Genomic DNA, 15,417 nt, shown 5'->3' with positions numbered 1-15,417 from the left:
AAATAAAGAATTCTGATTCTTCTGATTCTGAAGTTTGCAGAAAAATGCAGCAGCATTAATACTCTGGAGTGGGGGGCTGAGCTTGTGCGGGAGGTCGAGAGATATCAACTAGAAATAGTCGAGCTCACCTCCACGCACAGCGAGGGCTCTGGAACCCATCTCCTCGAGAGGGGCTGGACTCTCTTGTACGCTGGAGTGGCCCACGGGCAGAGGTGGTGGGCTGGGGAGGGTTTGCTTGTTGCCCACCAGCTGAGGTTGGGATTTACCCCAGTAGATGAGAGGGTCGCATACCTGCGCCCTCGGGATGAATTGAATTATTGAAATAAAGTTACGTCTATCAGGTTGCAATTTAGATGCACCAGTAATTGCAGGCAGAGTGGTAAAATTTGCTTTTTTTTTTCATAGAGGTCTGTAGTTGTAGTTCATATGTTGTTCGCAGCCAAACAAAGGACACAAAATAGTACAATTTATCATCTACTTTTTGAGAAAGGCAATGAACTACTCAACAGTGAATTGCAAAATCATTAATGTCACGGGTTAGCAGTGGATCTGGTGAATTTAAAGTAAAATATTTCCATTTGATTTGAAAAAAAAGAGGAATTTATAAACATCTGCTTTCCCAATTCATTCAAGTGTATTGTTAAGTCATTATTTTACTTAGAAGCTTAAAAAACTCATTTTAACAGTCATCAAGCTGGACAAACTGAAACCATACTTAGACTGAACCAATAAAGGTAATTCAGGAGTACTTTTGAGCTAGGGCAACATAGATAATTACAAAGGTAAAGACAGAAAAAAATGCACAGACTCAACAACTTATCGTGTAATGACCTCTCGTATTAACGAATATTGATATTCATAACTTTAGCGGAATATGCAACAGAAATCAGTGACTAAAGAAGGAAGTCAGTGGTCACAAATGTTTTGCACTTTGCTAAGATAATGGACAACTCATTCAAAGATTTTTCTTTATTTTCATGACTATGTATATTATAGCTTCACACTGAAGGCATCAAAACTATGAATTAACACATGTGGAATTATATACTGAACAAAAAAGTGTTAAACAACTGAAAATATGTCTTATATTCTAGGTTCTTCAAAGTAGCCACCTTTTGCTTTGATTACTGCTCCACACACTCTTGGCATTCTGTTGATGAGCTTCAAGAGGTAATCACCTGAAATGGTTTTCCAACAGTCTTGAAGGAGTTCCCAGAGATGCTTAGCACTTGTTGGCCCTTTTGCCTTCACTCTGCGGTCCAGCTCACCCCAAACCATCTTGATTGGTTTCAGGTCCGGTGACCGTGGAGGCCAGGTCATCTGGCGCAGCACCCCATCACTCTCCTTCTTGGTCAAATAGCCCTTACACAGCCTGGAGGTGTGTTTGGGGTCATTGTCCTGTTGAAAAATAAATGATGGTCCAACTAAATACAAACCGGATGGAATAGCATGCTGCTGCAAGATGCTGTGGTAGCCATGCTGGTTCAGTATGTCTTCAATTTTGAATAAATCCCCAACAGTGTCACCAGCAAAGCACCCCCACACCATCACACCTCCTCCTCCATGCTTCACGGTGGGAACCAGGCATGTAGAGTCCATCCGTTCACCTCTTCTGCGCCGCACAAAGACACGGTGGTTGGAACCAAAGATCTCAAACTTGGACTCATCAGACCAACGCACAGATTTCCACTGGTCTAATGTCCATTCCTTGTGTTCTTTAGCCCAAACAAGTCTCTGCTTGTTGCCTGTCCTCAGCAGTGGTTTCCCAGCAGCTATTTTACCATGAAGGCCTGATTCACACAGTCTCCTTTTAACAGTTGTTCTAGAGATGTGTCTGCTGCTAGAACTCTGTGTGGCATTGACCTGTTCTCTAATCTGAGCTGCTGTTAACCTGCGATTTCTGAGGCTGGTGACTCGGAGGAACTTATCGTCCGCAGCAGAGGTAACTCTTGGTCTCCCTTTCCAGGGGCAGTCCTCATGTGAGCCAGTTTCTTTGTAGTGCTTGATGGTTTTTGCGACGGCACTTGGGGACACTTTCAAAGTTTTCCCAATTGTTCGGACTGACTGACCTTCGTTTCTTAAAGTAATGATGGCCACTCGTTTTTCTTTACTTAGCTGCTTTTTTCTTGCCATAATACAAATTCTAACAGTCTATTCAGTAGGACTATCAGCTGTGTACTGTATCCACCTCCTGCACAACACAACTGATGGTCCCAACCCCATTTATAAGGCTTGAAATTCCACTTATTAAACCTGGCAGGGCACACCTGTGAAGCGAAAACCATTTCAGGTGACTACCTCTTGAAGCTCATCAACAGAATGCCAAGAGTGTGCGGAGCAGTAATCAAAGCAAAAGGTGGGTACATTGAAGAACCTAGAATATAAGACATATTTTCAGTTGTTCAACACTTTTTTGTTCAGTATATAATTCCACATGTGTTAAATCATAGTTTTGATGCCTTCAGTGTGAAGCTACAATATTCATAGTCATGTATATTAAGATGACTCTTTGAATGAGAAGGTGTGTCCAAACTTTTGGTATGTACTGTACATATTCATAAGAAGTTTTTTTATTGCTCTTGTTTTGTCCAATTTTTGCCTCCCTTGTTGGACTAAACACAAAAATCAAGTCCAACAAACTTACGAAAAGTGGCACTTTTACAGCACTGATCTGTTGTCAAAATCTGGCAGTTGTGGGAAAAAAAAACTGCAAGTATATTAAGGAAGTCGGCAAAAGTTCTGTGTAACTGAGCACATTTGCGCAATGCCAGATGCTCACAAAACCAGACTGGCCTTCAGAGCCTTACTTCATTATGCAAGCATCTGTTTTTGCTTGATCCGCTTAGAAAATTTTGTTCTGGCCTGCATCTGCCATGTACTTATTGTAAGAATGTGTGTCCTGTCACTGTGCCTGTGTGAATCTGTAAAGAGGGGAAGCAGACAGCGTTTTAATCTGGGCTTGAATTTGAAGGAAAAACAGCCAGCTGGTTTGTGTAGCAATGAATGGGAGGCTCTTTTGACACAGATTTAGAATTCCATTTTGACCTTAGGGAATGAAATAGCCAAGCCCATCATGGAGACCTAAGAAAGGGTGTCTATGTTGTTTTGGAAAGTTGCCAATTATATAGTTTGATGTGCAAGAGCTTTGGAGTCAGTGTAAACCAGATGCTGTCAGGACTTGGCAGTGTAAACCAGTGTGTGTGTAAACAAATCTGGCCGAACATAAAGAATGGAATACACTTTCACATGTACAGAGCCTTGACAAAGTATTTACACCCCTTTTGTCACATTATAGCTTCAAATGTTACGTTTTTTTATTTCAATTATATGTAACAGACGAACACAAAGTGGGTCATTATTGTGAAGTGAAAGGAAAACGATGCATCATTTTCAAAAGTTTGGCAAAATATAATCTGGAAAGCGTGGCTTGGATTCAGATTCAACCCCTTGAGTAAATATCTTGTAGATCAACCGTTCAATGAAATTACAAGTAAAAGGTGTTTTGGTGCAATACTCCACCAGCTTTGCAGATTAAAGCACTGGAACCTTTGTCCAGTCTTCTTAGCAAAATAGCTTACACTTAGTCAGATTGGGGTAGAATATCTATGAGCATCATTTTGGACCATTTCTGAACTTCTGTTCTAAATCATTAATTCTATAATGCCTTAAACTAAACTAAACTCTTCCATTGTAGCTCTCGTTGTATGTTTTGGGTCATTATCCTGCTGGATGGTGAACATCTGCCCAAGTCATTTCCTTTCACTAACATCTCTTGGGTAGTTTTCTTCTAGGACTACTCTGTTCTTAGTTCCATCCATCCTCCCATCATCTCTGACCAGCTTCATCAGTCCAGGATGAAGAAAGGCCTACAGCATGTGGCTGTTATAGCTGTGCTTCACCATAGCCATGGCTGTTAGTTTTGGGCACACACAACACTTTGCATGTAGGCCAAAAATTGTAGTTTTGTTCTTATCTATTCTTATCTAACATTACACATGGGTTGTGGAATGTCTGTCTTTCAACAATGGCTTTTTTGGCACTCCATATATTTTTATCTGTGAAAAGAACTAAGAACTTGTGTGATTTCCTCCCACTTCACTATTAAGCATTTCTTTTGTTAGTCTATCACATAAAATCCCAATAAAATATGTTGAAATTTGTAGTTGTAATGTGACAAAAACTGAAACTAAACATGTAAATTCTCAAAACAAAGAAATGTCAACCCCTAAAATGTTTATACTGTCCTACTATCATACCCTACAGGTGTGGCGCGATGCGGGGACTCAGGTCTTCTTTTCCTACGCTGTGTGCCAAGGAGTCTTAACAGCTCTGGGAAGCTACAACAAGTACAACAATAACTGCTACAAGTCAGTATTGTTACATGTAAACAACATTTAATACTCATGTTCGGTAACAGTGCTCGCCTAACTTCTGGCTCTGTTTCAGGGATTGTTTGGCACTGTGCTGTCTGAATAGTGCAACTAGTATCTTTGCTGGCTTTGCCGTCTTTTCAGTAATTGGATTCATGGCCCAAGACCTCAACATTCCCATAACCGAAGTTACTGCCAGTGGTGAGGCAACTTCTCTTTGACCTCTTCCACACCTACTGTTACTTTTCTTCCCTACACTTTACTGGCGTTTACTGGCGTGTTTATATGAAAACAAGCAATAACTGAATTCCGTAATGCTGGCAGTAAGCATTCATCTCCACCAGATGGCATCCTATGCTTACATGAGCCTTAAACACTTGTTTTTAAGAGATCATAATTTGTGCTGTTTCCCCTGCAGGTCCTGGTCTGGCCTTCATCGCCTATCCCAAAGCTTTGTCACTGCTTCCCGGTTCATCATTCTGGGCCGTGCTCTTCTTCCTGATGATTCTGTTCCTGGGTCTTGATAGTCAGGTATTGTATTTATTGGAGAGATGTACTGCACACTAACCACATCATCACTGTTATGTAAATACAATATTCAACTCTGTCCTCACAGTTTGTGTGCATGGAGAGCCTGGCCACAGCCATCACAGACCTGTTTCCAAGTCGTCTGAGGAGACCAGGTGCCAGGGAGATCCTGGTCCTGGTCATTGCTGTTGTTTGCTTCCTATTGGGGCTGCCGTTTGTGACAGAAGTGAGCTGAATGCTAAGTATCAGCAATATTTGTCCAATATGAAGTTTTTTTTCGTAGCTGAGATGGAAGGAGGTGAAGTATCAAAGCTAATGGATGTCTATTGAAGTGTTCATTAACTTCTCCGCGTTTCTAATGCCTGGACTCCATTTTTCAGGGAGGGATAACTCTCTTCCAGCTTGTTGACACATTTGGTCCTAGCGGAACCAGCCTCCTCATCATTGCTTGTTCAGAGACTATTGTTGTTTCCTGGATTTATGGTAATTCTCTGGCCAGTGACACTGCATAAAGCTTGATTTATTTGTGCAATAATGGCAGTGAACTACAACTTCTCTTTACGCTTCTTTGTGTTAACAGTCATCTATTCCATATATCACATATCGCATTTTAGAGTTTCATGCAACTTAAGTAGTTGCATGAATGAAAGTATTCTGCAAATGAGCCATGGCAGAAAACTTGTTATCTAAAGCCAATGAGATGTGTGGTTTAAGTTATTATTATTATTTGAAGATTTTTTTAGGCAGCAGTGGCCTTTAATGGCAGTTACCATACAGGAAATGGGCAGGAATCGAACCCAGAACAGCTGCGTCAAGTACTTTAGCCTCTGCATATGGGGCACCTGCTCTACTACTGCACTATGCAATGTCTCGGTTTAAATTAGTTTAACAGTGGCTTCAAAGACTGATTGTCCTCTAAAATATACAGTTACAACATTTATTTTAATCACCACTGTCCTTTATAAGCTGCACATGAGATTCCTACAGGATCATGTTGAAGAAAAGTACATCGGTTTCATTGCACTGCAATATCAAGAAAGATTTAAAACAAATGTGTATAACATGATCTTTTAGGTTCCACTACTTGTCTGTCAGTGTTTTCAGCATTGATTTATTTTTTTTTTTTACAAACAGCTGAAATGGTCCTTTATGTCAGCTGGCTGGCAATACACTGGCTGGAAATACACAACAAGATGTAAACAGTCACAATAATGTTCTGTTCACTCTTGTACTTTGTCTGGTGTCTGTCAAAAGGACTAAACTGCAGGAATGGCACGATGGAACCGTAATGTTTGAACACCTTGGTATATATTGGTAAATGTACCTGGCCCATTCCTAAAAATGACCTTCAGAGCTGCATTTGACCTGATTAAATTCAAGCAGTTTACATAAATAAGTCCTTCATTTTTTTATTTTTGTTCTCCTTTGTCTTGGCAACCCTGTGCTTCAGTAGGTGCTACTTTATGTCCTGCATAGGTGCAACTCGTAGGTTTTACTTTAGCTACAGTCTTTATGTTTGGATTGCTGTAGTTAAGTGAAACAAGGTTTTATACATGCCATGTTCAAAAGTTATTGTTTACTTAAAAGATATGCAATGGTAGAAGCATTAGATAAAACTTCCCTTTAATATTACAGACACAATTCAAATATACTATATAAAATTCAAGCTATAAGGAAACTTGTTAAGCAGGATGGGACTTTTAGTGGTAACTATGCAAAGAAGCCCCCTACTTTACAAGCGTTTTAAAGAGCACATTTCTTTGGCACTGAAGGTTTGCGGCTTCAACTTTTTAACCCTCCTTGTTCTATGATATCATCTAAGGGCCCAGACTCTCTCCTTCCTATTTAACCAAATCCACTATGCCTTGTCATTTATCGCTTGCCTTAATAGCTTGGTGCTGGACTTTGCTATGAATTTGTGCCTCCTGCCTGGCAGAACCAGCAGCAATGCATTGCTGTTTTTTTTTTTTTTTTTTTTTGCTTTTCTAATCCCTATTACTGCAAGGTCTCATGGAAAAATGTGCTCTATGATGCAAGGATAAGGACCAGGAAAACAAAGCAATAAAATGTCTCACATACACAAAGTTAGAGTACATTTACTACAAAGCTAATCTTTTAATAAATACCATATCTTCTCTTTTTGACCAATTTTTTCAGTTTTATTGTTGATATAAACAGTTTTGTTGCCATGACGTCTATCATTATATTATAGTCCAGGTTTGCAGAGAGTCTTCTGATCATTTGCAGCTTCTGTTGTGCAATCAGGTCTTACAGTATCATACTAAATCAGAGCAACTGAATCCATCATTCCATCCATCCATGCTTGTCCTTGTATTTCAGGAGTATTCATATATTTTATTCTCTAAAAAACATTATAGCAAATAAATGATAAATTGTTACACATAAGAGATATTTATCATTTTTAGAATTTTACATTGATGATGATCTCAAAGCTTCCTATACAGCAGCTGACCTGGGTAAGTAAAATTGTATTGGTCCTAGCTTTCTTATATCTCAATTCTCAGATCATTCATTTATTTAAATTACTTTGTGTAATGAATCTGGAGCCATGCATCAGCTGATATATTACTCTCCTAAAAACCTAATTCTGCAAATCTGGAAAGTGCTGTTTTATTTCCAAAATAACTTCCTCTGTGGAAACTGTAAATTGATCCAGTGTGAGCTATTGATCAGGTTCTGCAGCGGCTTTCTCCTCCCCAGTTTGAGTGATTTAGCCATTTGCCTTTTTTAAGTATGTGCAGAGACATTCTGTCATCTAAATCTAAATGAGACATCCTTGGTTTCCTCCACTATAGAGATGTGAAGACGCTTCATGGTTGATTACCTTAATCATTTATCGAGCAGTAACTTTTTCTGCTGTTTGGGGAAAACAATCTGTGGATGTTGTTCTTCAGAAGATCTATAATATCAGTTTCCTCCTGTTTTTAATGTTGACACTTCTCTCCATGGCAGCTTGAGATGAGCAGCTCTCATCTCAAACTCCCATTTTCCTCATTCTCATTCCCTCATCATTTGCACGATTTCTATTTCTCAAGAGGTAATTTTCTCCTAATTTTGGATTGCAATTTGCTCTATATTGGCAATACATAGATGTGCATTTTATAAATATCCAATCCATAATTACACTTTTGTTTGTGCTGTTAATTTACTATATTCAGTGCTACATTTAAAATTGGAGTTGCATAAGTTTGGAGATGCAAAGAAATGAATACACCTTTCATCCTCTAATTATCACTTTGTAGGTGCGGATCGTTTCTATGATAACATTGAGGACATGATTGGGTACAGACCATCCCCTGTTCTAAAGTACTGCTGGATGTTTGTGACCCCACTCATCTGTGTGGTGAGTTTTCACCTCGGTCTTGTCAACTCTTTTGTGCATCTATTTCTACTTTTACACCAACTTGTATTAATTTTTTACCTTATATTATTTCTGAATGGATAGTCATTTCCATCTCATTGTACATAAGTGCTTCAAAATAGTCATGTAAAACTTAAACCTTATTGAGTATGTTTTGAAGACAATTTTATGTTTTAATATCTAGTTTTCCAAATTGCCAAATTAAAAGGATCTGTGAACATGGCTCTTTCCACAAATGTTTTTGACTGTTGTCAGATAGATCCATAAATGGTTAGCAAAAAAAGTAAAACTAGTGAATGTTATGGGTGATTTCTGATCTTTGTTTTTGTAAAGCTTTGACCTACTGATGACAATTAGCCAATTCTGAATTCTCTTTAAAAACTATAATATGAATGGATATAAGAACAGCACTCTGTGAGTTGGTTTATGTAATTCCAAAATACCATTATTTCAAAATTCGGCATGTTTCAAAACAGACTTGAAAGCTAAAGGTAAAGAAAATAAATCACCTGAAAGTCTTGCTCTCTCTTGCTCTTTCACAGCCAGGATGAACTATATACATATAGAAAATAGTTTCCTCTCCAATAGTTCTTACATCTCTGTGCCTTCTCTAACTTTATTTTTAAGAATCTCATTGATACTACAAATAGCCTACTTTGAGTCTTCTTCGCTTAGAAAGACTTCGACATGAAAGAGTTGTTTTCAGTGCGATCCTTTCTGCACAATTTTTCAGTGCATCTTTACATAAAATCCTAATAAAAAAAGCAGGTACAACATATAAAAAGAAGCTATGCCCAATTTTTACCACTTGCCAGTGACGGGCTGCATGTTGTTGTAATAATTGTTAAACTGCTTTTAACTACACAATATTTCTGGTAATGTATGTACAGAAACTACTACAAATAATATTAATATTAATAAGATAATATTAATGAGAATGAGAAGAATTAGAAGAATTACAGGAGGAATGTTATAAATATGCACCATGGAAGACAAATGATTTTGGAAAGGGCACTGGGGAAAACGCATGTGTAACTATTAAATGTTTAGTGATACAAAGAGCTATCAAGTTGTGTGACAATCCTAGATTTCTGTTGCTTTTCTTCTTCTCACAGCAGTCTCCAATTTTACAAGCAGTGCCTTCCTATGCCTGATGGAAGAGCAAATCTAATACTGAAACCTACGTAACATACTGTCTTAATATTTTGCCTTAATGATTTCCAACAACCAAGATTATTTGATCAGAAGACAACACATAATAGCGCCTTCCTTTTCAAGATTCTGGCTGTGCTGCAGTGATAATCTCTGCTGTTGTTCCAGTCCAGATCCTAGCCTAACGTTTGTAATTTTTCTCAAATCCTAGCTTACGATGCTCTATAACTTGACAAAAGAAAACCCAATCAGTGAGCATGGAACATCAGCTTCTGCAATAGCCGGTCTACTTATTGCCACTCCACTGATATGCATCCCAGCATTTATATTCATCACTCTGTACAGGGTGAGTAAAGTATAACCTTTTTTTTTTCTTATGGTTATATTGTATTGAAAGAGTCTGAAATATTTTCTTAAACAAGATTTATCTTATAGAATCATGAACATCTTTTGGTAATTCAACATTTTTATACATCAAATTCAATGACATTTCTCTGTTAAATATAAGGATCCAAGCAACATGACCACACCATCTAAAGACCTACGACAGATTTCCCCAGATAAGCCAGTTTTGACGATGTACAACCTCGTCATTTTACAAGCGCAGCAGCAGCCAAACAGAAATGTGGACGAAAGAAACATGAAGATGATGATGGAGGAACGGAGAGTCGTTTGATGTTAGTTTATGATTATGAGTATGTATTTCATAATAAAATGTGTCAATGTTATATGAATGTGTACTTGTTTGAAGGCAATTTGTCTGCCTTTAAATGATACATTTACCTTACTATTTTTGTATCCCATTAGCTTTTACTATAACCCTACAGAAATTAATTAAACCATAAGCATAATTCTTTAGATGTGTGGTTGTGTGGTTTTTAATCACACTTCTTATGTGCAATTGTAAGGCAGGTATAACATTGTTCACAATATTTCCTATTGAGGTGTATTCAGACTGGTAGCTCACACCAGTGTCATGTCCAAAATCAAGAAATAGAAGAGTCTGAAAAAAAAGACAAGTACAAGCCAAGTGTAGACACAAATGAAAGATACGGAAGAGTGATAATTTTACGTTTGAAATTGTGGCATCAGTACACAAAATGGTCACCCATGGGAATAGTGATAATAGAGCAAATCTTCAGCTCCAATCTGAGTTCATACAGACAAGATTTCTATGATGATTTATCCATTGAGGAGGAGGAAGTCAGCAGACATATTTTCTGAGTAGCTTAGAGCCCTAAAGAACCAGCACCTTTCCCAGGGATTTTACACAAAAATATTGGCAGCATTTGGAAATATGTTATAGTTTCTGATCCTGTTCTGACCAGCATAGTTACTCTGATGCAGATGAGCATAAGCTCTTCCATTTTTCACCAAAATAATCTACATTATATCAGCTAGTGATTCAGGCAATGCCCTTGTTTGACCTGAGCAATGTGGCTCATGGCCCAGAGTAGCATTTTGTCAGGGGGCAGCTTGAGTGCCTGTGGAAACAAATGTCTGTCAGCTGCACCCTAAATGGATTTTCTATTGATTTCATTTGTTCTTTATATTCAAGCACTGTAATAAAATAAGGCCAAAGACTGTCTTTAGTTAGTGGGGTTAAAGTTTGAGATTTGTATTTGGTGCAAAATTAAAAGACCATTTAACTGTTTAGAGGAATCTCGGCCTCATTTTATACTTTCTAGTTCAAAACTGATCAAGGTTAGACTGCTTGAACCTCAATTGGAATATTCTCCACTCAGCAAGATCGTTTTAAACAGCTCAAACCTTTGATCTTTTTGTGGAAATACAAAGACAGTATTTTTAATGATTTTTGCCATCGGTACAACATCAGATTGAGACAGGTGTGAAAACCACACTATATAGACTAATTAAACCTGGACTGAATGGCTGTGCTTTGATTAGAGATTCTTGAAAACAGATTTTTGCTACTTGAAACCAGGCTACAGAACAAAGGGCTTGCCTAGGGCGACATTTACGCAAGCACTACCACTGCATGCAGTAAAAACTGCATGTCTAATTTTTCTCCACCTAGTCATTCAGTGTTTTACGTATGATGGTTTGACTACATAGTGGACATTATAAGTAGCAGTCCGATTATCATTCTGATGATCTGGTCTGTCTGGCCACTAAAACCCTGTGAGTCTTTCTGATATCTGGCCCTACAGGTTATATAAATAGATATATATATATAGTGATACATATGTATATATATATATATATATATATATGTGTGTGTGTTTAATCTGGTAAATTTATAATCTCTTCAGTATTGAAAGCATTTGTTAATATTCCAGGTTAATGTGAGGTTAAAAAAAACGTTTAGACCATGATAAATAACTTCAAAACATTTCCTTCATATAATGTGAATCTTTGGTTCCACTGATTAACAAATACATCTGTTTCAAAGAAAAAAATACTAAATGTATTGCCACTAATGTCTCACTGAGGATTGTTTGGTATTCTTTTGGTGCTGCACTGTCTTAATGTTAATATTTGGAATTGTTTCTGCAAAACTGACGTAAAATTTAATCAGACCATGACACATTCCCAGGTTTTGGGAAGTTTTAATTTGGTCGGGCTGTATTGTGCTGTAGTGGAGAACCAAGAATTGGAACTAGATTGAAAAACATACTGTGGAGAGGTGATCAATAGAACAAGGAACGGGTGTGAGACTAATCAGGAGAGTGAGAGCAGCTGAGTGAGGACAGTCAAATTATATAATGGCAAAACAGAAAGTGAACACACTAAGACCCAACACTAACAATCACAAAACAGAATACAAATTGACATGAGAAAGCATCAATTACAAAGAAAAAAGAAGACAGGAAAATTCAGAAACAGGAGAGACAGAAAACAGGAAATATAGAGAACACAGAAAGGAAAGGACATGCCTGAAGGCAGAAACTCAAAAGCTCTAAAATGGGTTGTCAAACTTTACTGCGTAGGGCCAGTATTCTGTAACCTTTGAATGTGTCCCATATTCAACACACCACAATTACATTGCTCAATTCCCTCCGCAGCATGCCAACCAGCTCTGTAGAGGCCTGGTAACAAGCCATTCATTTGATTCAGGTGTATTGGAGAAGGGATGCATCCAAAAATACAGAATAGTAGTCCTCCTTGGTCTAGACATATGGAGAATACAGGAGATTGTCTTTAAATGTAGAACACAACCAGTCCTGGCTGGCACATGCATACATACATATATACATACAATTATGTGTGTATGTAGCTGTGGAACCTTTTGTACCCTTGCCTTGACTGACAGTTTTGTATAGTGAGATCCTGCTTAATCCTTGATATATTTCTGCAAACCATGGTTTCAGCTAAAGGATGGAAATGTGGAAACATTTCTAAAACTAGGACAACTGAACATTACTTTACGGTAATGCAATTCACAATAATTGAAGACGTGTGAAGTCCACAAGGATGAAAGCTACATTTAAAAAAAAAAAAAAAAAAGATTCCCCAACAAAGTATCAGTTTCTAGGTGTGCGCATTTATGCAACCAGGATATTGCAGCTATTTTTATTTTTTTATATTTTCCACCAAAAAGATAAGTTCATTATTCTGTTGAATTGTGCAGAATGTGCAAAAAGTTTAAAAATTATTTGTCCTTGTGTTTTTTTTATCTCATAAAACATAGCATTTTAAGAGGGTTTGTATTTAAAAGGAATGCAGAAAAATGTAATTAACTTTATATACTCGATTAAAGGAATCAATATGTCCAATATCCTGTTACTGTATTTCCCTGGTTCTGTGCTCATTGATTTCTTTACCACAGAGGATAAATAAATAGAACCAACATATCTGTTCTGTTTAGTTTTGTAAATCCACTCCTGTCACACGTGTGCTTCTGTTCTATAGTTTCATTTAGGTTTGAATAGGAATCCCAACATTTCTTCTGATGCTTTTGCAAAACAGTAAATCCTCTGACTTTAAAGATGAACTTATTCTAAGGTAATGCCAAACGCAGCCATCTGTGTGATCCAAACTGGCGTTCGATTAACAGATAATTCCACTCGGCTGTCTTCCCTCTCTCATCACGTTTTGATCTCACCACTGTGCCTCAGATGACACAAAGTGATTTTCTGTGCTGGTAAACATGTTAATCTACCAATGAATCAGTGGAGTTGCTCATGTTAATTAGAGAATGAAAATCAACAAGAAGTTGCTGGTGCCATTAAATGCTACCCAAATCACAGAGTTCTTAAAAATAAAATAACATAAGTTAATTCTTGTATGGTACCACCAACTATATAATCTGATGAAAAAACCCTGTATTTATAATTAGTATCTCTAATGATAATCCTTTACATAATCAGGCACCATTTGGTGTAAAGATCTAGACTCACTGGAATGGAAAATCTCAAACCTTGGCATGGGTACCGACCCTCTAATTTTGTATATCGGCTTTGTTCTGTTTCTGGTTATGGAGCAGCCGGAGCCAATCTCAGCAGCCAATCCTCATTTGTTACATCTCTTTTTTGCCATCTTTGAGATGTTTGCCCCTATTCCAGGCGTTAGATGGCTTTAAAGAAACTTGAATATTTAACTGAGGAGTAAACAATGTTGAGTTTTGAATGTAAACAACACTTCCATTGACATATTGTAACAGAATCAGAAAACACCAGAAGTAAAAGCAGAAATCATGGAAAGAGCCTTGCAAAAGTATTCATACCCTTAAACGTTTTTAAAATATTTTGTCATGTATTTTATTGTAATTGAAACACTATTGTGCACTATGCACTATTATTGTTAAACACTAATTCGTGCATTGTTATAAAGTGGAAGGTAAATTATACTTTGTTTTCACAATATTTAACAAAAATCTGAAAAGTGTGGTGCATTTTGCCCCCCGAGTCAGAAATTTGTAGAACCACTTTTCACTGCAAGGCATTTGGGATGTGTCTCCATTGGCTTGGAATGCCATGGATTCTCAATTACTTAGACTTTGACTAGGACATTCTTACTTCACTTTGTCTATTTAGGTTTTTGTCATTTAACAGAGAAACAGATAAACAATGACACAAAGAAATTACAATGATGCTCCTTTATAGAAGGAGGAAATCAGAAAAGGCATCCTGCAAAATCTTATTTTAACCTTCCAATCAAATGTGTGCCATATGTAATTATTAATACCTTAATGGCAACTAATACTTAGGTCTTCCTATTCTCCATCCTCAATTATATTGTTTGACTTCATCTCTCATTTTTGTTTTATATTTAAGGTGTTATCTGACATATCCGCTTGTATCCTCCAATAAGTGTCACAATCCACTTGTGTTTATGTTTTGATTTTTATCTGGGTTTTCATTTGGATTATTTTATTGTTAGGTCTTGCATTATGCAGTTCACTTCCGTTTTAATGGTTAGATGTTGCCTTCTTATTCTTTGTGCTTTGTGTCTTAGTTCCATGTGTATTTTAGTTTATTTGACCCCTTCTCCGCTCTTCTCTATTCTTCTGTCTCTATTCTTTCTCTCAATGCTCTGCCTTTTCCATGACTCAGCTGTAACTCAGTCCTCTAATTAGTTCTTCTGGTTTGCTTGCCATTTCTCTACCCCTGCCAAAGTGTATACATATTTACTGTTTTGTTTTTTTCTCTCCAATGGTTCCCTCCAGTACTATGCCTGTTGTTTCCTTGTGGTTCAGTCCAGTCCTCTGTCCATGCTCTGAGCTCTGTTCCCATTGTGCCAGTCTGTAAGTTTTTGTATTTTTATTTTTTTCATTAAACCATTTCAACTCACAATGATGCTCCCGAGTACCTGTCTGTAAGTTGGTCCAACTCTTGCCTCACAAAGCATGACAATATATATGTGAAATGTGAATTTTAGTTGGTAGATGTTTTTCAATTAGCATAATAAAGTATTGTTTAATGCTTGATGGGTCTTTCTGTAGCTTTTCCCACTGTCTGAGTCTGAACATAATGCCTTATTTGAAGGTAGCGAAACAGATCTTTTGAGGGAAGTGCAACCTTG

The 15,417-nt window shown here is 37.4% G+C and overlaps 1 protein-coding gene across 2 annotated transcripts in view; it reads left to right on the top strand.

The window, feature by feature from the left end:
• The window catches only part of LOC124882962 (sodium- and chloride-dependent betaine transporter-like), a 43,962-nt gene extending 28,774 nt beyond the window's left edge, over positions 1-15,188 (top strand). The window contains exons 10-18 of one of the 2 annotated variants that reach the window (XM_047389693.1): positions 4,264-4,367; positions 4,447-4,571; positions 4,789-4,901; positions 4,987-5,124; positions 5,279-5,381; positions 7,325-7,375; positions 8,162-8,262; positions 9,644-9,778; positions 9,941-15,188. In XM_047389693.1, coding sequence (XP_047245649.1) covers positions 4,264-4,367; positions 4,447-4,571; positions 4,789-4,901; positions 4,987-5,124; positions 5,279-5,381; positions 7,325-7,375; positions 8,162-8,262; positions 9,644-9,778; positions 9,941-10,108 — 1,038 coding nt within the window. In that variant the 3' untranslated portion in view covers positions 10,109-15,188. The remainder of the gene's footprint in view (positions 1-4,263; positions 4,368-4,446; positions 4,572-4,788; positions 4,902-4,986; positions 5,125-5,278; positions 5,382-7,324; positions 7,376-8,161; positions 8,263-9,643; positions 9,779-9,940) is intronic. The other variant, XM_047389694.1, reaches the window with a different exon arrangement.
• The last annotated feature ends 229 nt before the right edge of the window (positions 15,189-15,417 follow it).

This window comes from Girardinichthys multiradiatus, chromosome 17, assembly GCF_021462225.1.
Source record: "Girardinichthys multiradiatus isolate DD_20200921_A chromosome 17, DD_fGirMul_XY1, whole genome shotgun sequence".
NCBI classification, from domain to species: domain Eukaryota; kingdom Metazoa; phylum Chordata; class Actinopteri; order Cyprinodontiformes; family Goodeidae; genus Girardinichthys; species Girardinichthys multiradiatus.
The sequence above is the reverse complement of the archived record's forward strand: the minus strand, read 5'-3'. Positions and strand labels throughout refer to the sequence as shown.